Source organism: Myxocyprinus asiaticus, chromosome 14, assembly GCF_019703515.2.
Source record: "Myxocyprinus asiaticus isolate MX2 ecotype Aquarium Trade chromosome 14, UBuf_Myxa_2, whole genome shotgun sequence".
Taxonomy (NCBI): Eukaryota; Metazoa; Chordata; class Actinopteri; order Cypriniformes; family Catostomidae; genus Myxocyprinus; species Myxocyprinus asiaticus.
This window is the reverse complement of record NC_059357.1, coordinates 11,027,028-11,051,285: the sequence shown is the minus strand read 5'-3', so window position 1 is coordinate 11,051,285 and position 24,258 is coordinate 11,027,028. Positions and strand designations below refer to the sequence as shown.

Sequence of the window (24,258 nt, the reverse complement as noted above, 5' to 3'; positions counted from 1 at the left end):
TATTTACTCATGTGATGTGGGGTCACTGAACTCTCAGTGGAATGGAAAATAAGCAAACCACTCCAACCATTTTACCAGTCCTAACTGTGGGGGTCAGGCTTATTTTTGTTATATTTTTTTTTCTCCCCTTTTCTCCCCAATTTTGAATGCCCAATTTCCAATGCGCTCCAAGTCTTTGTGGTGGTGTAGTGACTCACCTCAATCCGGGTGGCGGAGGACAAATCTCTGTTGCCTCCACATCTGAGACCATCAATGCACACATCTTATCACGTGGCTTGTTGAGTTCATTACCGCAGAGACCTAGCGCATGTGGAGGCTCATGCTACTCTCCGCCATCCACGCACAACTTACCACGCACCCCACTGAGAGCGAGAACCCCTAATCGTGACCACGAGTAGGTTACCCCATGTGACTCTACCCTCCCTAGCAACCGGGCCTTAGTTGCTTAGGAGACCTGGCTGGAGTCACTCGGCATGCCATGGATTTGAACTCGTGACTCCAGGGGTGGTAGTCAGTGTCAATACTCGCTGAGCTACCCAGGCCCCCTTAAATATTGTTACATTAACATTGGTGCATTATGAAGTAAATTGAACAATAGTATTTTTAAATATAAACATTAACCCCAAAAATAATAATAATAATAATTATAAAAGATTATTGTTTATTGTTGGTTCTTAAAACCTAATCTTTGTTTTATTATTTCTTTTGTCTTTTAAGGATACTTCTGATAATGCATTAATACTTGTTACTCTCCATAGTCTCTCACAGGACTCTAATCATTTTATAATCTCATTTTTATTGACTCCTGTACTACTTTTCTATTAAATCTATTGCATGTTGCATGCAAGTTCACAGACACAATCATTACATGTAAGGTACTAGAAATGTCATCCAATTACTAAAGAGGAAATTGGAAATCTCACTTTGCCATTGGCCCTCGGTTTACACATACAGTTGAAGTCAGAAGTTTACATACACTTAGGTTGAAGTCATTAAAACTCATTTTCTAACCACGCCACAGATTTAATATTAGCAAACTATAGTTTTGGCAAGTCAGTTAGGACACCTACTTTTGTGCATGACACAAGTAATTTTTCCAACAATTGTTTACAGACAGATTGTTTCACTTTTAATGGACTATATCACACTTCCAGTGGGTCAGAAGTTTACATACACTAAGTTAACTGTGCCTTTAAGCAGCTTGGAAAATTCCAGAAATTGATGTCAAGACTTTAGACAATTAGCCAATTAGCTTCTGATAGGAGGTGTACTGAATTGGAGGTGTACTTGTGGATGTATTTTAAGGCCTACCTTCAAACTCAGTGCCTCTTTGCTTGACATCATGAGAAAATCAACAGAAATCAGCCAAGACCTCAGAAAAAAAATTTGTGGACATCCACAAGTCTAGTTCATCCTTGGGAGTAATTTCAAAACACCTGAAGGTACCACGTTCATCTGTACAAACAATAGTATGCAAGTATAAACAACATGGGACCACGCAGCCATCATACCGCTCAGGAAGGAGACGCATTCTGTCTCCTAGAGATGAACAGAGTTTGGTGCGAAAAGTGCAAATCAATCCCAGAACAATAGCAAAGGACCTTGTGAAGATGCTGGAGGAAACAGGTAGATAAGTATCTATATCCACAGTAAAACAAGTCCTCTATCGACATAACTTGAAAGGCTGCTCAGCAAGGAAGAAGCCACTGCTCCAAAACCGCCATAAAAAAGCCAGACTACAGTTTGCAAGTGCACATGAGGACAAAGATCTTTCTTTTTGGAGAAATTTCCTCTGGTCTAATGAAACAAAAATGTAACTGTTTGTCCATAACCATCGTTATGTTTGGAAGAAAAAGGGTGAGGCTTGCAAGCCAAAGAGCACCATCCAAACTGTGAAGCATGGGGTAGCAGCATCATGTTGTGGGGGTGCTTTGCTGCAGGAGGGACTGGTGCACTTCACAAAATAGATGGCACCATGAGAAAGGAAAATTTTGTGGATATATTGAAGCAACATATCAAGACATCAGCCAGGAAGTTAAAGCTCAGTTGCAAATGGGTCTTCCAAATGGACAATGACCCCAAGCATACCTCCAAAGTTGTGCCAAAATGGCTTAAAGACAACAAAGTCAAGGTATTGGAGTGGCCATCACAAAGCCCTGACCTCAATCCAATAGAAACCGAATAGAACTGAAAAAGCATATGCTAGCAAGGAGGCCTACAAACCTGACTCAGTTACACCAGTCCTGTCTGGAGGAATGGGCCAAAATTCCAGCAACTTATTGTGAGAAGCTTGTGGAAAGCTACCCAAAATGTTTGACCCAAGTTAAACAATTTAAAGGCAATGCTACCAAATACTAACAAAGTGTATGTAAAAATCTGACCCACTGGGAATGCGATGATAGAAATAAAAGCTGAAATAAATAATTCTCTCTACTATTATTCTGACATTTCACATTCTTAAAATAAAGTAGCGATCCTAACTAACCTAAGACAGGAAATGTTTTCTATGATTAAATGTCAGGAATTGTGAAAAACGGAGTTTAAATGTATTTGGCTAAGGTGTATGTAAACATCTGACTTCAGCTGTAATGTTCTAATTTGGCTGTGATCGACTGTTGCCCTCAGGCTAAATATAGTCTACACTGAACCGTATCTTTTACCCTAGCAATTTCTACACTCATTAGACCAAACTCATGAAGGAATACATGACACTTATATCTGTGACTCTACTTGTTCTAACTCTACAAAAACAGCCACATAATGGAGAAAAAATTTATTAAGATTAAGAAGTAAAATCACATTTTACAGATTATGCATTATACAAGGAAAGGCCAAAACATGAACTTTTTAGCAACAACACTTAAGAACAATCAAATAAATGTCACATTTTTGTACAATAAGTAGTCCGGTTTTTTTTCTTCTGATTAATGATTTATTGTGTGGGAGGTTGACAAGTGCATTAAAACCAAATTAACATGGGACAGTGTCAATGTTATTCTTCTTGATAGAGGTGAGGTCTGAGTTCTTAGGCAACAAACATTATAAGCCTGTTGACTTCATCCACAGGTACCTCACAGAGTTTGTGGACTTGGGCAATGTTTCAGCTCTGAGGACCTTCCGTGTTCTTCGTGCCCTGAAAACAATTACTGTAATTCCAGGTATACAGCATTTTAGTTAACATGGCCAAAAAATCTACAGCTTTTGCACATCATATACATTTCAGGCTGTTTTTGTATTTTTGCATAATTTTTTTGCATTTTGTATTTCTTTTTGCATTATTATTTTGGAATGTAGCAGCTGAGATTTTGTTTACCCATGAATGCCAGGTCTAAAAACCATTGTTGGCGCTCTGATCCAGTCAGTGAAGAAATTGGCAGATGTCATGATTCTCACAGTCTTCTGTCTGAGTGTGTTTGCTCTCATTGGCCTACAACTGTTCATGGGAAATTTGCGTCAGAAATGTGTCCTGTGGCCTCCGATTGGCTGGAACTACACAGAAGATCTGACCATGAACTTCAATCAAACAGACTACAATGACACTAAAGCTGCCAACAGCACATTCAGCTTCCAGGAATATATTGAAAATGGAGGTGACTTGTGACTTATTTTTATCAGTAATGTGACAGGAAGTGTAGTCAACAATTCATACACTGTAAATAGCTAAAATACTACTACTACACTACTACTAATAATAATAACAGTTGAAACAAACACTTCAATCTTAGGAATTTGCTTGAAATCTATTTCTTTTGTACACAGAGAACCACTACTTTCTACCTGGTCATTTAGATGCATTACTATGTGGGAACAGCTCTGATGCAGGGTATGTTCTTCAAACTTCAAACCACATTTATATTTGCATATATTTTGAACTGTTTGTGTTCTGCATTACTAGAAATAAGCATTCAAATACATTGATTAACTACTAATAACAGACGCATATAGCATGTTCGAATTTAAATGACTGGTTCACTGTTATTATATTTACAGGAAGTGTCCTGAGGGGTACACATGCATGAAAACAGGCCGAAACCCAAATTTTGGCTACACCAGTTACGACAACTTTGCGTGGGCTTTCTTAGCTCTTTTTCGGCTTATGACTCAAGACTTCTGGGAAAACTTGTTTCAACTGGTGGGTATATGTGTTGTTTTGTAGTCAGTGTAGAATGTTCCACATTTTTTGTTTTCTTCAGTATAAAGTATGTGCTTTAGACATGTGAAAGTACTGTACTATACAGTACTGGTATTATATTTTAATATGGTAAGCACAATGGTTAACAGCCACTCAGTAAGATGCTGTTGACTTTAATGGATACATTACAAAATGTAACTATTGAATAATTATGATAGTTCCAAGCACTTGACATAAAGAAATTCTTTAGGAAAACATGACATTGTTTTATTGAATTACCATACACTTCTTGAGTCTTTTCTCTTTTACTAATTTTACAGTATATAAAATATCTAAAAACAAGATACATTTACTTAACACTGCAACACTGAATAAGACATTCAGACATGTTGAATAATCTGCCAGAACAGTAAGACAAAAGACACTTATTATTGTCACGTTTCAATTCAAGTCATTTATGTTTGTTTTGGATTCACGTATTTTGGATAGATCACTCTTCATGTAAATAAACTGCACTTGGGTTCTCACACTTCTTCGTCTTCATCTTCGTCTGCTCCTGTGTCTTCAGCCAGCTCGGTAATGTTACAGAATACTAGACCCACTATGAGTCTCCGCCAGGGGAATCGTTCCCTAGAGGATTATGTGGTGGACTTTTGCGATTTGGCCAACGAGGTGGACTTTAATGATATTGCTTCTTAAGGACATTTTCCATTTTGGATTAGAAGAGCCTATCAAGTCTTGTTTGCCTCAAGGCCAAATCACATGGACTTTGATGGAATTTATTGATTTTGCCTTGCTGCTGAGTGGTTCCAGCTTCACTCTAGGAGTGGCTGATGAGGAACTATGCACTCCTACAATTGCCGCCACGCCAGAGCGGTCCCCCATCATGGCCGCCACGCCAGAGCGGTCCCCCATCATGGCCGCCACGCCAGAGCGGTCCCCCGTCATGGCCGCCACGCCTGCCACGGTCAACAAGCCAGTTCTTGAAGCCTCGTCCGTCCCAGAGCCAGCGTTGCAAGCCTCGTCCATCCCAGAGCCAGCATTGCATGCCTCGTCCGTCTCAGAGCCAGCGTTGCAATCCTCGTCCGTCCCAGAGCCAGCATTGCAAGCCTCAGCCACCATGTCTGCCTCATCATGCCATGTTGCCACGTCTGCCACGTCATGCCATGTTGCCACGCCTGCCATTCCTACCTCGTCATGCCAGGCTGTCCCGTCTGCCTTGTCATGCCAGGCTGTCCCACCTTCCATGAAAAGTCACTATTCCTGCTATGCCTGCCCTGCCTTGTCAAGTCAGCATTCCTGTCCCGTCATGCCAAATCGCTATGTCCCCTGAGCCTGCCACGGCTCCGTCCCCTGAGCCTCCCACAGCTCCGCCTTCCGATTCTCCCACAGCTGTGCTCATGGATGTCCCGAAGCGGAGGAGGAGAAGAAGGACTCCTACTCCCCAGGCAATGCCAGTGTTCATGGCCATAGAGGCCGTTCCTCTGTTACTGCCAGTGTTCACGGCCACGGAGGCCGTTCCCATCACTGCCAGTGTTCACGGCCACGGAGACCGTTCCCATTTCACTGCCTGTGCTCTTGACCATGGAGGTCATTCCCCTGCCCCTGCCTCTGCTCATGACCATGGAGGTCATTCCCCTGCCATTGCCTGTGCTCACAGCCACCAAGACTATCCCCCTGTTGCGGCCAATCCCTGAAACTTCCACGGCTCCACCCTCTGAGCTGCTCCCTCCTGACCCTGTCCTGTGGCTGCCTCCCAGGCCTCCTGACCATATCCTGTGACCGCCTCTCAGACCTCCTGACCCTGCCCTGTGGTCACCCCTCAGGCCACCGGACACTGCTCACTTCCTGGAGTCACCACCCAAACCGCCAGACCCGCTCTCTTCCTGGAAACCACTTCTCTGGCCACTGGATCCACCCTGGTCCACGCCCTGTCTCACCAGGCCATGCCTTAAGGACCCCCCCCCCCCCAGCTCCCTATTGAACTCTATTGTGTGTTTATGTTTGGGTGTCAAGAGCCGCCCTTTGTGGGGGGGATGTGTCATGTTTTTGTGTGTTTTTGTTCATGTCTATTATTTTGAAAACAAATTTCCTTGTTCCTGTCATGTGATTTCCTGTTCCTGCCATGTTTTCATGTGTTTTGTTCTTATTAGTTCCTTGTCATGTGACCCTCTTGTTCCACTATGTTTATTAGTCCTGTCTCTTCATTGGTCTATGTTTATGAGTCTTGTTATCATGTTCATTAGTTTAGGCTTGTCATTGGTTGTCTCTGTCTTGTAGTTACCTATGTTCAAGTATTTAAGCCCACATGTTTGCCATTGTCTGTTGTCAAGTATTGTTTTAATGTAACGTTGTGTCAAGTCTAGTCAAGTCGTTTGTTTGTTTTTGTTTTGGATTCACATTTTTTCGGGATATATCACTCTTAATGTAAATAAACTGCACTTGGGTTCTCACACTTTTTCATCTTCATCTGCTCCTGTGTCTTCAGCCAGCTTGGTAACGTTACAATTATCAAGATATAAGAAACAAGCCTTAATATTGTAGACAATTTGGCAAGTAAATCTATCATGTTTTAAAGGTTCACTCTGTATTTTTTCCTCATTTAAAAGTTTTACTTCTAAAGAAATGAGTAGGAGCTTTGAAACCTATGTATAAAATCATGACCACTCATGTGAGATGAAGTTCAGTCATATCAGTAAACTTATAAAAGCTCTTTTATTCTACATGGAGCAGGGGTGCCTCATGGGGGTAGCCATCTTAGCATCACATGACCAGCAGAATACTACTCGCTTAATCTCAGTAACTGCCCTGTTATTGGACGCTTTCATTCATGGATTAAATTAATCCTGATTGACTGTGCATAGTGAATTTCTACAATAGCATCTGTAACTGAAAACTACTATGTTTGAATGATGCAGCATCCAGGACACTAGCTGTCAGTATAAGCCAATGTACACTGCCAGTCAAAAGTTTTGAAACACTTATTCTTTATTATATATATATATATTTTTTTTTACTTTTCACATTTTAGAATAATAGTAAAGTCATCAAAACTATGGAATAACATAAATGGAACTATGGGAATTATGTTGTGACTAAACAAAATCCCAAATAAATCAAAACTGTGTTATATTTTAGCATCTTCAAAGTAGTCACCCTTTGCCTAGAATTTGCAGACATGTACTCATGACATTTTCTCAACCAACTTCTTGAGGTATCACCCTGGGATGCTTTTTAAACAGTATTGAAGGAGTTCCCATCTATGTTGGGCACTTTTTGGCTGCTTTTCTTTATTATTTGGTCCAAGTCATCAATTAAAAAAAAAAAAAAAAAAAAAAAAATGATATTTGAGTTTTATAATGAAATAAATTAATATGGTGGCACAATTATATTTTTGTCTACAAAACTAGTTTCAAACATTTAAGCATACGCCTTCAGATCAAAAGATTTTTAAGATCATGAGAAACATTTCAGTCAAGTGTTTCAAAACTTTTGACCAGCAGTGTAAGTCACTTTGACATTACTGAGTGCACCTTAAGGGTTTTTAGATATTTTTACTGGAAAACAAGACAAATGTACTTGTTAAGAATTTTGCCGTGTACTCCATTATGCTATTCACTTGTTTGACAAGGAACATGATTAAAGATAATATCAGTCATAAGAAAACCATACAACCACTGAAAATTTTCTTGAATGTTACAGACCCTTCGTGCAGCAGGGAAGACCTACATGATCTTCTTTGTAGTCATCATCTTCTTGGGCTCGTTCTACCTGATCAATCTGATTCTGGCTGTGGTGGCAATGGCGTATGCAGAGCAGAATGAAACCACCATAGCAGAAGCTAAAGAAAAGGAGGAAGAATATGCAAGAATCCTGGAACAGCTCAAGAAACAAGCTGAGGTTTGTCACACACATTTTTTGGTGATCTATCTATTTAAAACTACTTTAACTACTTCTTCCAACTGAAAAAAAAAAAGTATTTGTTAACCTAAATGTTTGATTTGTTGAGCAGCAGAAGAGTGGGATGGTAAATGGCAGTAGGACCTCTCTGTCAAATAAAAAGAAAGATGATGATGACTACAACGATCATGATGGGATTGCAATGAAACTCCTCTCAGGTGGGGAGGTAGGTAGATTGTTATTGAATAATCAACAACACCTTTTATCCATTTGTAATCTTCTAGGGGTTAGTCTCCCTGGAGAAACTTAGATTAAGTACCTTGCACAGGGGGAAAACGTTGGTTAGGGATTTGAATAATTCTGCAGTTCATGAATCGCAGTTAATGAATCATGAATGTGGGGTTTGAAAAAGCAACCTTTGATTTACTAGATCATTTTATAGAATGTGTAGATCTTACTGGTCTGGAGGCTTGTATTTGTCCAGTGTCAAGACACTTGTCAGAAGGAAAGGGCTATGTGTTCAATAATTCTTACTCTTTTGCTGTATCTTTCTAGATGGGTCTTGAGGTTGCAAAGTCAAATGGATCAAAAGGAAGTATTAACCAACTAAACATCCCTGACATGGGGATAAGAAAACCAGTTGCAGTGAGCACTACAGACAATGCTTTAGATGGTAATTTCAAATTTAGTCTAAATAACAAGCTTCCGAATTTAAAAAAATGAAAGAAGTATATCACAATATATTTATTGCATTATATGTGGCATTTGCATTGTGAAGCCAAGGACACCTTCCCTTTGATCAACAGAGTTGGAGGATACTCAAAGGCCATGTCCTCCCTGCTGGTACAAGTTTGCTGACATATTCCTAAAATGGGATTGCTGCATGCCATGGGTGAAATTCAAGAAGCTTGTCTACTTATTTGTGATGGACCCTTTTGTGGATCTGGGCATCACCATCTGCATTGTGCTCAACACGGTGTTCATGGCAATGGAGCACTATCCAATGACTGTAGAATTTGAAAACATGTTGACTGTGGGAAACCTGGTAAAGCATTTTACAAAGTTTTATGTAGTCCAGTCAATGTTAACTTGAACCATCAAAGTGTATATTGGGCTAAAACTTAATGGTATAGATATGTTTTGCCATTATCCAGAACTTGATTGCTTCCAAGGTGCTTCCCTAGACTGTTATGATGTGTTCTTTTCCCTTCAGGTTTTCACAGGTATCTTCACAGCAGAGATGATCCTAAAACTTTTAGCATTGGACCCATATTATTACTTCCAGGTTGGCTGGAACATATTTGACAGCATAATTGTGACCATGAGTCTGGTGGAGTTGGGCTTGGCCAATGTCCAGGGCTTGTCTGTGCTGAGGTCCTTCCGTCTGGTAGGGAAAACTTCATTAGACACTCTTCCACCATTGGGCCGAACAGTTACCATTGCTAAACCATCAATAGCGGTTTTAACCACCATGCAAACCATGCAATTGCATGGGGCCCCGGACGTGGGGGGCCCCCGCCCCAGTAGGAAAGCTCTGCAAAACCGCTTGAGGGGAACATGATGTTCTGGGTACACGCGCAAATACGCTGTTGCCAACACTCACAATAGAGGTCTGCTGGGTTCGGGCCAGTTTTTCAAATAGGACTTTGGGTTCGGGTTTGTAATTTATGAAAAAATACACAGGAGACTTCCAAACTTGTTTCGCCATTGAGTTAGGGGCCGCTCACTCCGAACGCATTTTTGCGTGCATCTGCTCTGTTTTTCCATTGTTTTCTTATGTAAACACACGCTGGATGAACATCCTTGACTGCTGCACCATGTCTCGCTGTTTCTTCAGTGTCTCACGTAGGACAGGCACATTTTTAGACACTGTGTCAAGTTAAAAATAACTTCAGGTCTCAAAAATGCATGTCAAGTCACCTGTGTTCTGTTTCATTCGTTTAATTGTTTTTATCGCAGGTGTCACAAAGATTTATGTTTTGAACAAGTTCATCTTATAAACAGGTGACGATTACAATGTTTAGCATTATTCCAGATTATTCTGCACCAAGCAAAAGTTTCAGTGCTTGATAAATGGCAATGTTTTTTTCCTTTCTACCCTAGTGTGCTGAGGGGCTGCCATGCCTTGTATGTTTACTGTTACTGTTACGAATGTTGCCTACAATGCTTACATAAAATACAATAAAATACTTTTGCAACATAATGAACAATACACTGCAGCATAAGAATATAAGCTCCAGGTGAAAGTAAATAAGATATATGTAAACAAAATATATTACTATTGTATACAACAAATCCTAGTTTTTGGGTTATAATAATAATAATAAACAACTGAATTCCAAAATGTTAGTGAGTGAAGTATTAGGTTTTGCACACCCCATTCATACAAAAAAAAGAAATTAAAAAAAATTATAATGTTTTAAAAATAAAAAAAATGGAAAACATGCATTAATTATGTTGAACTAGAATTTTATTTCATTAAACATTTTGAATGTACTTGGCTACAACAGCTGATAGGATACATTTAAAATTATGATTTAAAATAAATGTTATGTCATTTTTTTAAGCAAAATTTTCAAAATGTGGCCCCGGGTTGGTCGGTTGCTTGGGGCCTCAGAAATCATTAACCCGCCCCTGTGAACCATGTTGCTCTGTACCAGGCTCGTTGACATGGTTTCTTTGTCCATTGTGGTGCAATGAAATCAGCATTAGAGTATACTGACTGGCCACTGAAAAGTGACCAATTGTGAGTTGCCACATCACTAAAGTTGTTCCACCAGCACGGTTCTCCTGTCCTGACCTATGTTTAGCTAACAGTGCTGAAAAATCCAGGCCAGAAATGGTTTGTAATTGTACCATACCAAACTTTCCATTTTTCAAATGTAAATGCTACTGGAACCGTTACCCAATGAGCTCAGAATTGCAAAGCCCAAAGGTGGAAAAGTGCCTAATTAGGTGAATTTACAGCTTTTTACAGGTGGTCACTGAAATTTGATTTTGGTGTCAAAGCGTTCTACTCAAATCATGGCTCTGTTTGGTTGCAGATGCGTGTGTTCAAGCTGGCAAAGTCTTGGCCCACTCTTAACATGCTGATAAAGATCATCGGAAACTCTGTGGGTGCCCTTGGCAACCTGACCCTCGTCCTGGCCATTATTGTCTTTATCTTCGCTGTGGTGGGCATGCAGCTTTTTGGAAAGAGCTACAAAGACTGTGTGTGTAAGATCTCAGATGATTGCGAGCTGCCTCGCTGGCACATGACAGATTTCTTTCACTCGTTCCTCATCATCTTTCGTGTCCTGTGTGGGGAATGGATAGAAACTATGTGGGACTGCATGGAGGTGGCTGGCCAAGGCATGTGCATCGTCGTCTTCATGATGGTCATGGTTATAGGAAACCTGGTGGTAAGTGGGTTAACACCGCAATTGACTGTAGAGAGCAGTTGTTGGGTAATTGTAGGGATACAATCAGCTATAGTGTCAATTTCAGCTTCACTGCAATAATTTGTGCTTTTAAAGCTTAACTTGTGCTCAGATTGGCAAAATTATCCTAAAAGAAAAAGGTAAATAACATTTCAATAAACACATGTTAATTTAAAAAAACCTAGACACAGCACTACAAATGGAACTGAACAAAGATATCTCATTAAAAACGTGCTGCCTGAACATAGCTATCTCCTTTACACTGCATCAACATTTAGTACAAACCACATTTCAAATCTTGATCTTTCTCTCAGAAACTTTGAAAAGCTGGAGAAGTCTTTTCAAGAAAAATAAACTGTGGCACTTGCCACACACTTGGCAACGTTCCCTGTGAGTTTGATATTCCTACGCTTGCCGAGACAGATGATGCTTGGGATGCTTGAGAGTGCGGATCTGTCAGATATGCAACGTCAAGTTGCATAGATCAAGACCATGCAATCCTCTCACTGGAGGTTAATTTTACTTACTTCATATTTATACAAGTATCAAACAGCCATTGACTATAAATGGCGGCAGTTGGATTTCCGTTACGGTTATTCATAGACCAAAGAGGAAATGGCTTATGTAATGAAACAAAAGCTGAGTGACAAACCAAGAGCCAACACTTGTATTGGCTTTTTGTTTTGGATCCCTAGAGATCTGGATTGCAAAAAAAGAATTATATATATATTAGGCAGGCGTATTTCATGCAATGGGTTCTATTTTCAGGTGTGAGGCACTAGCTAGCTAGCGAAAAAAAAAAAATATGATCCCATCATGTGTTTATCGAGAGTTGGAAGTAAGTTCTTGGCTCCAAGGGACAATCCTGAGATTACTTGAAGAGCAAAGCGTAATGTTGTAAACACCTTCAAACAGAGCTCTGCAAATGAATAAATACCGTAAACAGAGAACTCAAACAACCACCTATCTGAAAAAAATGTTGAACTACCGTACATTAACAGAAATTGTGGTATTATCGCAGTACTACTGTAAAAACAGAGTTACAGCTGGTATTTTTAAGCTTAGGTATCGCAGTACTACCATGGCACCAGTATACTGTGCAACTCTAGACATTATAGAGTTTTAGTAGCTCTTTGTGTTTCAACTTTGCACTAATAACATCACTCAGGCAGTGTTTTTTCTTGTTCTCTTGCTGTACAGGTATTGAATCTATTCTTGGCTTTACTACTCAGCTCCTTCAGTGGGAACAACCTGTCAGCTTCTGATGATGAGGGGGAGAACAATCTGCAGATTGCCATTTCTAGAATCACACGAGGCATTGACTGGGTAAAGGCCTTCATTTCCAGACATGCGAGACAGCTGCTGGGCCTGAAGCCAAAGGAAGAATCCAAGAAAATAAATGAAGAGGGCAATAAATTTAACTTGAAAATGGTGGATGGGTGGGATGACAAGGGTCACTCTGGTGGGGCTGTCTTGAATTCCAGTATGACAGTTATCAAAGTCCCTATAGCCAATGGTGAATCTGATGATGATGGTGACAGCACTTCTGAGGATGAAGACAAAGAGTCCATCGATGGAAATGAAAAAGTGAGTATCCCCCAGAAACTCACCCTCACCTCTCCACCCCTGCTCGCTCGAGGTGGATACATCAGGTGGTTACTTGATAAGCAGACATAAACTACAATGGAACGCATTTACCAAATATATTCCTATAGAATTTATATAGGCATTACAGATGTGCATCAAAAAAGTCATGTGTCTTTGCCTCAACAAGCCATGTGACTACATCATTCACTCAGAGAATATCATCGGATAGCAGATTAAATCTTGTTTTGGTTATTCTGAAATGCCAGACACAAAGAAAACTTTTCATCAAAATGTTTGGCTACTGCTACCTTCCAGAACTGAATGACATGCTTTCGCTCCCAAACATAAGGCATCTGTCGCATAATGCTAGCAAACATGAAGTTCATCAGGTGTTTTATTTGCATGCTCTAAACCACAAGTAATTCGTTACATTTAATAAAAGAGCAACAATGGCTTCAGACTTCCATTTACGTTCCTATTTTGCTCCAGTGTTCCCATTAGTGACGATTTCTCTTAAACATTTAGTTCATCCAAAATGTTTAATTCTCTCATCATTTATTCACCCTCATGCCATCCCAGATGCATATGACTTTATTTCATCTGCTGAACACACACACAAAAAAATATTTTAGAAGCCTCACAATGCAAGTGAATGGTTACCAAAATTCTGAAGCTCCAAAATGCATATAAACACAATATAAAAGTAATTCATAAGAATCCAGTGGTTAAATCTGTATCTTCAGAAGTGATATGGTAAATGTGGGTGAAAGACAGATCAATATTTAAGTCTGTTAAATGATCTTCCCTGTCCAGTAGGTGGCGATATGCACGAAGAATTCAAATCAACAAAAGCAAAAGAAGAATGTGAAAGTGAAAAGTGAAAGTGGAGATTAATGATACAAAAGGACTTAAATATTGATCTGTTTCTCCCCCACACTTATCAAATAAATCCTAAAAAATATGTAATCTGAGCAAGTAGCCTCTCTGCCGCCAGATCTTCTTTACGGACCTTGTATGGACATGACGTAAACACACAAAGATGAATGACAGAGGCTTGAAATTTCCCGCCAAATTAAACCCAACAGCTCTCATGTAAAACCATTACTGTAGGCTTGCCGTAGTGACATGGGGTAAGTTAAGAACATGTTTTTAACTTTGATTTTTTTATATACTGGCACAATGGTATTTTATTTATTTTTTTTCATTTCTAATGAAAACTCAAATCAGAAATCATCCGTAGTGTACATTTAACTTCTAATATTGAAACAGAAGACTGTGATAGATTGTTCTTGTGAGCGAATGTGGCAAATGAGGAAATAGAAATAGTGATTTTGATGGTTGCTTTCTTAAAATAGAATTCCAATGTGAAAGATCACACAAATTAAGAAACATTGGCCAGGGTATCACTGCACACTTCCATCAGCACCTCTGACACCTAGACATGTGTCCCAAATGCTGTGACTGCAAAGTTCATCTGAAGCCTTATGGGTCATCTGTGGAGACGATCTTGTTTAGAAAGCGTGTCTGAGGAATGGCACAGACCATATTACAGGGTGACAGTGTGTGGGAAAGAGCACCAGCACACCATGATTAGTTACCTTGCTGAACAACTTCCTGAGTTTACCAGTAGAAACAGCATAAGGCACAGCCATGCCTGTCAACCTAAAATAAAGCCATACCCTTAATAATAATTAACCTGCACAATGTGTCTTACCAATTCAGTTTATTTGATATTTGTTTCATTGAAGCACACAGGCCCCAACTCATTAAGCAACTGCTGGTTGGCATGTCTCTGAAATGGATCAGGTAACGCAGTTCACATGTCATGCCCCCATGTGCGCCACCTCCTTGCATTTCACATCCAGCAATGTGTCAGTGAGAACAAGAACACGAGGTAGCCAGTTGTACATGAGTCTCATGGGAACAGTTGAATAAGATCTGAAGAGTGTTCTGACAGGAATCATGATCTAATGTTACTTTATTTACTGTTTAATGAGGGAGGGTATTTGGAATCAGATAATAATCTTGGGCCATGTTAAAGGGATAGTTCACCCAAAAATGAAAATTCTCTCATCAATTACTCTCATGTCATTCCAGATGTGTATGATTTACTTTCTTCGGCTGAAACCAAACTAAGATTTTTAGAATAATACTTAAACTCTGTAGGTCTATACAATGCAAGTGAATGGTTGCCAGAACTTTGAAGGTCCAAAATGCATATGAAGGCAGCATAAAATCATCCATATGACTCCAGTGGTTAAATCCATGTCTTTAGAAGTGGTATGATAGGTGTGAGTGAGAAACAGATCAATATTTAAGTCCTTTTTTACTATAAATCTTCACTTTCACATTCTTCTTGTTTTAGGCGATTCACATTCTTCATGCATATCGGCACCTAATGGGATGGGAGGAAAATTCATAGCAAAAAAGTGCTTAAATATTGATCTGTTTCTCACCCACTCCTATCATATAACTTCTGAAGACATAGATTTAACCACTGGAGTAATACTGTATGGATTACCTTTATGTGCCTTTTGGACCTTTAAACTTCTGGCCACCATTCACATATAGTATAGTAAATCTTATGTCTTTGATAGAAATCGCTTACATCTCTTACATCATTGAGGGTCAGACTTACAATTTGACCTAAACCATGTTGCAGTTCCTAATAAATTTAGCAGCTAAAGCCAAATTTTACTCATACTCGGCACTTAGAGAGTGCTACTTTTGGACCCTAAATATTACACACTGAATCTCCTCTGTGCGAACAGTGAATGTACCATTCTGTGGCCAGCTTTGTGTCTCCCTAAAGCTGTTAGCTACAGCATTTTGCACAGTTTCATTGAATTAAACCATGTTCCTTTAAAATATAAGTTTTAATTGTCCCAGAGACAGAACTGAGTGGCTAAATGTTTCCCTCTGGGCAGATTAAAGATGGAGATGAATCTTCAACATGCAGCTCAGTGGACAAACCTCCTGTGGTAGAAGAAGTGGAAGCAGATGTTGAAGAGGATTCCACCATCCCTGAGGACTGCTATACAGAAAGTGAGACCGACATTTGATCAGTGACTTGTTTATTCAGTAGTTTTGAATTTCAAGGAAATAAGTTTCATCATTTTATCCCCATTATACTAAAACGTTTTGTTTGCATGTGTTTCCAGATTGCATGAGGCGATGTCCTTGCTTGGATGTTGACATTACCCAAGGTAAAGGAAAGGCATGGTGGAACTTTCGTAAAGCCTGCTTTGCTATTGTGGAACACAGCTACTTTGAAACCTTTATCATCTTCATGATCCTCCTCAGCAGTGGCGCTTTGGTGAGTAAGTCAATAAGCCATTTATACTCAAATAACTAAGAATCCCCATTTTACACATATGATATTTTTTATTAGGCATTTGAGGACATATACATTGAACAACGAAGAATGATTAAAATCATCCTCGAATATGCGGATCAGGTCTTCACCTATGTGTTTGTCATTGAGATGCTTTTGAAATGGGTGGCCTATGGCTATAAGGTCTATTTCACAAATGCATGGTGTTGGCTGGACTTTCTCATTGTTGATGTAAGTACTAGTTTATCCTAATTCCACGTCTAAAGTCCAAATCATTTTGATGGTATTGTTTAATCAACCTTAAATGGACTATCAATATATATGCTAATGGAATAATAATATTTTTTCTGCAGGTGTCTTTGATCAGCTTAACAGCAAATATTTTAGGCTTCTCTGAACTGGGGGCCATTAAATCTCTCAGAACTTTGAGAGCTCTGAGACCTCTTAGGGCTCTCTCCAGATTTGAAGGAATGAGGGTAAGTATGTGTAGTAATTCACTAAGAATGAATTGTGCCTGATAAAAGCATTGTTTATTTACATGAACTGCCTGCACTGGTTTAGCACCCAATTCACTAATTATGCAAATCAGAAAACGGCGTAAATTCACCCACAAAACCTGTGCTATCCGCAATTTGCACGGCACAATTCCAATCTAGTGGGTCGGTTCTGACTGATCATTATTTGATGAATTACTATTGCCATGATCGATATTAAATGTACACAAAGTTTAATGTCTGCTTTGCTCAGGCAGTAATAACACGATGTTAATTGTGCCATTTTGTAAATGAAGTGCCTTCTATAATGAGCCTAATGTACATAGAAAAGAGGTAGAGTTGGGGTACTCAAGTTTGGACCGGACTCGAATCTGAGTCACGAGTCCAATTTTAAAGGACTTGGACTTGTCACGGACTCTGGATTTTTTTCAGAGTCCAGCCGAGTCTGTGACATTTGTGATGCAATGAAATAAAATATGTTTTATAACAAAACAGAAATTAATGAACACAACTCAGACACAGCTGTATTAGCCCCTGAAGTCATAGACATAGCCAGAGTTGTTTCACTGTGTTTAAGCAAACACACGCACACACACATATGCACGTGCACAGGCACACTCTCATCAGTCAACCAATACGCTTGAATGTTACTACAGAGACTACTGTATAACATCGACTACCGAGGTAGCTGGCACAATGAAAACAAAGACGAGTATGTATCCAATGTAATAGAAACAAAACAAGGCAGTTTCACACGACATGGGACCTGACAACTGGTAAAATTGCATGTGGCATTTGTGCAGCCAAGATGGTGCTCGCATTGCGGTTTCATCGTGTTTAAAAACTTAAAATCAAGAACTTCATTGAGTCAAGTCACCCACATCATGTCTCTCACAGTTTCGTAAAAACAGCATTATCAAAATAAAAATAGTATTAATATTGGATATTAAGTCTTTTTAGGCATAACGTATCTACACATGTAGGCTTCTGTTGTCTCTTGTGGTCCACACAGTGTTGTCAGCTTGAACTGGTCCATAATAGCTTGTTGAATGAACTGTGTAACATTTTAAATAGTTTTAAATAAATAGTTTTAAATAATTTTAAATAATTTAAAAAGTGTTATTGCTAAAGCAGACAGCAGCTCTAAACAGATAAACAGCATCTATTTATTATTGACTGACTGTTTTGAAAGCATTGACGAGCTGCTTAAAATACATTCTTTTACAGCATTTGTCCACCATCCATAACATTCAACCATGCACAATAAAATATTAGGATATTTTGGGCAGTGAAATGTTTTGTTTATAATTTAATTATAGACTACAAAATAAATGTATTATCTGATGACAGAGTTTGTGTATGAAGCTAAACTTCATGTTACAAGATGAATTTAGTTGGTTATGATGTTTTTAAGTGTTTATTTTTTTATTGTAATCCACCAGGTAACTTACACACGTCTTTTTTCAGCCTATATCTCTGACACTTTGAAGGACAATTCTGTTCAATTTATGACTCAAAATTATTATTCTCCATGTTTTTTTGTATCTTCTGAGGCAGCTGCTGCGAGACACACATGGACGCATCAGGGATTTAGGTACACAAGCAGCATGCAGAACTGCCCTGCATTGTGCAGTTTCCTGCAAATTAACTAGAAAATCATGTCTGTGACGACATGGCCCTAATATTATCAGTGGGCTTTTCCAGTGTTTTAGGATGTAGCATTTGCAGTCAAATCATGAGACATAACTTCTCGGCGAGTGCTAATTACAACTGTGTTGACTCATTTATACAGTCTGCAGATAGAGAAAAAAGATTCAGAAAGAAATCTCAGTGTAGACTATTATTTCTTTAGATAGGGATAATTTAAAATAAAACCAAATTCAACTGAATTGACAAATTGAAAATGAAGCAGAAATTAAAATTTGAAACATAACCTTGGTTGTAATGACTAACGCAGCTTTCTCTTTCTTTAGTCTATGTTTGAGTGGAGAGGAAAAAGCAACAAATTATTGAAACGTCAACAGAACGCAATAAGAAGTGTGTTAAAGGACAATTTTGTCTTCATACACCTAAAGCATATGCTTTCATTCTGAAACCACTTTGAAGTTTGTTAATAAGAATACTAATCATAAAATGTTTATATGAAATGCAGCAGAGGTGTTTTTGTTACATTTATATTGACAAACTGTTTTTCTTAGTTGTGAAGTTTAAAATAAACTTAAAATATTGATGTTGAGTTTACAGTTACAATTTTAATTCAGATTCATGAACAGATTAATTCGTACTTGGACTCGACTCGGACTCGGCCTGTTATAGACTCGGACTTGACTCGGACTAGATTAAGGTGGACTCGAACCCAACACTAAAAGGAGGTGTGAAATAACATTGATTTAATTACTCAAGACACAGTGCTATTTCAGTGCTGATTGTGCCTGCTTAAACTAGAATGTGGGTGGTTAGTGAATAAGACTAAAGGTTTTTGCACTGAAATACCAAGCACAAATGGAGCAACTGTTTACTGAATTTGCCCCTTTGAGTTTTCTGCTGTCACTCTCACCCTTAAATAAGCCCTCACTAATAATATTAGTACTCCTTATACTCAAAAAATGTAATGTCCAATTTATTTATTCTTGAATTTATTACAATCTTAAACATTTAAAAATGAAAAAGGTTGTCTTAAAGGTTGACAATCCAACCAAGCTAAGAGTTAAAGTTATAAGGTCAAGTTCCAGGTACTTATGCTGTCAATATGCACAGGTGGTGGTAAACGCCCTGGTGGGGGCCATCCCCTCTATCTTCAATGTTCTCCTGGTGTGCCTTATATTTTGGCTTATCTTCAGCATCATGGGAGTGAATCTTTTTGCTGGAAAGTACTACTACTGCTTCAACACAACATCCGAAGAGATGTTCCTTCCCTCTGAGGTCAACAATAAGACTCAATGCTTTGAGCTCATAGAGGCTGGTAATGAGGATGTGCGATGGATGAATATGAAGGTCAACTTTGACAATGTAGGCATGGGCTACCTCTCCTTACTGCAAGTGGTAAGCATTAATGCCTGCAGTCATATATGCCCAAAAGAAATAAATGTGCACACCAATAAATTATACGGCTGAGCCGCAAATCAAAATAAACTTGTATATCTAAATAAAATTAGATATTTTAAAATGTGCTTTAATTGGTTTCCAGGCAACTTTTAAAGGATGGATGGAGATCATGTATGGTGCTGTGGATTCCAGTGATGTAATATAATTTTTAGCCATTACGGTTTTCACCATAAACAATATTGGTCTTCACGCTGAATCTTAACAACTGTTTTTGTTCCGAATAGATTGAAATGCAGCCAGAATATGAGGCAAACCTCTATATGTACCTTTACTTTGTTATTTTCATTATCTTTGGCTCCTTCTTCACCCTCAACCTATTTATTGGTGTCATCATTGATAATTTCAACCAACAGAAGGCAAAGATAAGTATCAACTATGGATCTTCTACACCTGTCGCAACACTAAAAGATTTTCTGCATTGGAATCATGGTCTCTGTCTCTATACTTAGGAGGTACTGACATCTTCATGACGGAGGAGCAGAAAAAGTACTACAATGCCATGAAGAAACTTGGCTCCAAGAAGCCACAGAAACCTATTCCAAGGCCTGTGGTAATAAATGAGAACTATTTTCTCAGTTTAATTCTTAAAAATGTAACTTCATTCCTCAATAGACTCTAGTCTGATCTATAATTAAATTACTAACTGCCTTTCTCCTTCTTTGAATGGTCTTCTCTCAAATATGCTTCCTGAATATATCTGATGTTTGAAGAACTGCTTTCAAGGCCTTGTATTTGACCTGGTCACCAAGCAGTTCTTTGACATCTCCATTATGGTGCTGATCTGCCTGAACATGGTGACCATGATGGTGGAGACAGATGACCAGAGTGCAGAAAAAGAAGAAATTCTGTATCTTATCAATCTTGTCTTCATTGTGCTCTTCACTGGGGAGTGCATTCTAAAGCTCATCGCCCTACGGCATCACTACTTCTCCATTGGGTGGAACATATTTGATTTTGTAGTGGTCATTCTTTCAGTCGTAGGTATGCACTCCTATAGAGCGTGACAGTCTTTTCTCCAAAGATAAACTGATTAATAACAATAACTTATAAACCTTTAAAGACTGATTTACCTTCAGGTCTGAGGTTGTTAATTGATGGTATGAGCTTCTGTTGAAGCCATCAGTGCGTTATTTCAACTTAATTAAAAAAAAAAAAAAAAAAAACGTTTAATAGTGGAATTTCTAGTGAAGAACTACACTACTCATAATCCTATAGAGAAAGATCCATCAATTAAAGAATCACGCCAAACAAATCGTGTCAAAAGAACTCAGCAGTGACCGCCCACTCATGTGAAACACTAGGAATGACGTAATCGAGTCTTCCTACACTCTCAAACTGCTTGTATATTTGTAAATATCTGAAAATATTCATTACAGGTAGATTCTTTTCAATGCTTCATGAGATTGTGGTTCATTCCCTCATGAAAGACATTAAGTATGATTTTCAAACAGGTTTTGCTTCAAATCAAAGTTTATAATGTTGTGATTCACCTCTGAGCTCATGGCTCAGTAGTTCATGGCTTAGAATTCTTTATGTAGGATTTTTATTAAATCCCTGGGAAAAAAATAATTAGGAAAAATACTTCAGACGGCTTAAAAAGTGGGCGGGCACTGTTGCACTGTATTGGCAATACCCTGCTGTCAACTTTATTAATAGTAATTACATGTAAACATACAAAACATTGATGTTGTATAAAATGTTAATATCCTATTTTCCACTTTTTCACAGGTCTTTTGCTGGCAGACCTTATTGAGAAGTACTTTGTCTCGCCTACCCTTTTTCGTGTCATCAGACTGGCTAGAATTGGCCGTGTTCTGCGGCTCATTCGGGGTGCGAAAGGTATCAGGACGTTACTGTTCGCACTAATGATGTCACTTCCTGCCCTCTTTAACATTGGCCTGCTTCTTTTTTTAATAATGTTCATTTTTTCAATATTTGGCATGTCCAACTTTGCATATGTAAAGAAAGAAGCAGGCATTGATGACATGTTCAATTTTGAGACCTTTGGGAACAGTATAATATGCTTGTTCATGATCACAACATCTGCTGGCTGGGACGGACTTTTGTCACCTATTCTCAATAGCCCCCCAGACTGTGACCCAGATATAGAGAACCCGGGCTCGACAGTCAGAGGCAACTGTGGGAGCCCCGCAGTGGGAATTGTCTTCTTCTGCAGCTACATTGTTATGTCTTTCCTCGTTGTGGTCAATATGTACATAGCCATTATTCTTGAGAACTTCAATGTGGCAACAGAGGAGAGCAGTGACCCCTTGTGTGAGGATGACTTTGAGATGTTTTATGAAACATGGGAAAAGTTTGACCCTGACGCCTCTCAGTTTATAGATTACAGTATGCTGTCTGAATTCTGTGACACATTGAAAGAGCCACTGAGAATCCCAAAACCAAACACACTTAAATTGATTACAATGGACCTTCCAATGGTTCCTGGAGATAAGATCCACTGTCTGGACATTCTTTTAGCCCTAACTAAAGAGGTTCTGGGAGATTCTGGGCAGATGGATGGAATGAAAGCAACTATGGAGGAGAAATTCATGGCAAACAACCCTTCAAAAGCTTCATATGAGCCAATTACTAGCACTCTTAGACATAAGCAAGAGGAGGTGGCCACTTCAATTATTCAGAGAGCATACCGCAAACACTTGCTTAAACGCACCATCAAACATGCCTCGTATATCTACAGAGAGAAGACAGACTCAAAGAGAAAAGATGAGGAGGCTCCGGAGAAAGTGGGGATGATAGCTAAGACAATGAGCCGTCTCTATGGAGATCAGGCCATTGAGGATGACAACGACAAAGCTTCTGGCTTTTCTATCCCTCAACAAGTGAAAAACCAGCCCAGGGGTTGGTGTCCAGTGGTCAAGGTTCAGAGTGAAGTAATCTTGCACTCTGCCCCCTTTCCCAACCCTGACTCCTCAACCAATATGGAAGACTACAGGGAGTCCATTGTGTAGCATGTTCCACCCATGGTATAAAATGAAGATTTAGAATGCACCACAATACTGAGACCCCTGTTCATCTTCAGAGTTAAATCTTGGCACACATAGCCAGTATGAAAGAACTGTGATGGCAAAGAATTGCATTCAAATTAATTGATGCAGTTGATGGGTCCTTGCGTATCAGTACTGCCCTTGAGAAGACAATCTCAAACTTTTAGTCAAATGTCACTGGAAATGATTGGGCTTTAAGCTTGATGCCCTAGTGCAGATATTAGAGTGACATAATATTTATTATTATTTTTTTATCCACAGAACCATAGAGAACACTAGAGAAGTGAATTTAATTAGAACTATATATACTTTTCTATAGCTAACAATCGGAAGATATATATATATGTGTGTGTGTGTGTGTTTGTATACACTTCCGGTCAAAAGTTTTGAAACACTTGACTGAAATGTTTCTCATGATCTTAAAAATCTTTTGATCTGAAGGCGTATGCTTAAATTTTTTTAATTCGTTTTGTAGACAAAAATATAATTGTGTCACCATATTAATTTATTTCATTATAAAACTCAAATGTAATAAAATAATAATAATAATAATTTTTTGAAATTGATGACTTGGACCAAATAATAAAGAAAAGCAGTCAATAAGTGCCCAACATAGATGGGAACTCCTTCAATACTGTTTAAAAAGCATCCCAGGGTGATACCTCAAGAAGTTGGTTGAGAAAATGTCAAGAGTACATTTCTGAAAATTCTAGGCAAAGGATGACTACTTTGAAGATGCTAAAATATAACACAGTTTTGATTTATTTTGGATTTTGTTTAGTCACAACATAATTCCCATAGTTCCATTTATGTTATTCCATAGTTTTGATGACTTTACTATATTCTAAAATGTGAAAAAAAAACATTATAATAAAGAATGAGTGTTTCAAAACTTTTGACCGGTAGTGTATATGTACACACACACACACACACATAAGTATATATAATTTTAATTGTATAAACTGTACGCACAACAATAATGGTCTGAATTTATTGCATTTAATATGAAACTATTTGTGAGATTTACTTTTAATTTTACTAAATTACTTTTCAATAGGATATAACAGGAGGTATCGAAATTAATGTTTGTTCTGATAATGACTTTGCACTAATAATTTATAATATTTAAATATTTAACAATGGCAAAATAGTCAATTAATCTGTATTTAATAAAGCATATTATTCTTAATAGTATAATTTTGTATATAGACCTTACAAACAGTAATTATTGTGGCAGAATTTTTATACAACAGTACACTAGTAGTGTTGAAATCACTTG

General features: G+C 38.5%; 1 protein-coding gene across 15 annotated transcripts in view; it reads left to right on the top strand.

The window, feature by feature from the left end:
* Positions 1-24,258, top strand: part of LOC127451576 (sodium channel protein type 4 subunit alpha B-like) — a 141,241-nt gene that overhangs the window by 61,753 nt on the left and 55,230 nt on the right. Inside the window, exons 3-23 of one of the 15 annotated variants that reach the window (XR_007899113.1) lie at positions 3,067-3,158; positions 3,327-3,590; positions 3,760-3,823; positions 3,991-4,132; positions 7,835-8,032; positions 8,145-8,258; positions 8,588-8,705; positions 8,839-9,077; positions 9,246-9,419; positions 11,077-11,433; positions 12,652-13,038; positions 15,966-16,083; positions 16,200-16,354; positions 16,430-16,603; positions 16,726-16,848; positions 19,624-19,908; positions 20,054-20,107; positions 20,196-20,333; positions 20,417-20,521; positions 20,682-20,952; positions 21,700-23,649. The exons of 3 other annotated variants lie outside the window; for them this stretch is intronic. Coding sequence is in view for 11 of the 12 variants with exons in the window: in XM_051716346.1 (XP_051572306.1) it covers positions 3,067-3,158; positions 3,327-3,590; positions 3,760-3,823; positions 3,991-4,132; positions 7,835-8,032; positions 8,145-8,258; positions 8,588-8,705; positions 8,839-9,077; positions 9,246-9,419; positions 11,077-11,433; positions 12,652-13,038; positions 15,966-16,083; positions 16,200-16,354; positions 16,430-16,603; positions 16,726-16,848; positions 19,624-19,908; positions 20,054-20,107; positions 20,196-20,333; positions 20,417-20,521; positions 20,682-20,952; positions 21,700-22,853 (4,726 nt within the window). In the remaining variant the exon portion in view is untranslated. Of the gene's footprint in view, positions 1-3,066; positions 3,159-3,326; positions 3,591-3,759; positions 3,824-3,990; positions 4,133-7,834; positions 8,033-8,144; positions 8,259-8,587; positions 8,706-8,838; positions 9,078-9,245; positions 9,420-11,076; positions 11,434-12,651; positions 13,039-15,965; positions 16,084-16,199; positions 16,355-16,429; positions 16,604-16,725; positions 16,849-19,623; positions 19,909-20,053; positions 20,108-20,195; positions 20,338-20,416; positions 20,522-20,681; positions 20,953-21,699; positions 23,650-24,258 lie in introns of all 15 variants that reach the window. 11 more of the 15 variants (XM_051716346.1, XM_051716347.1, XM_051716344.1 and 8 more) reach the window with 11 other exon arrangements.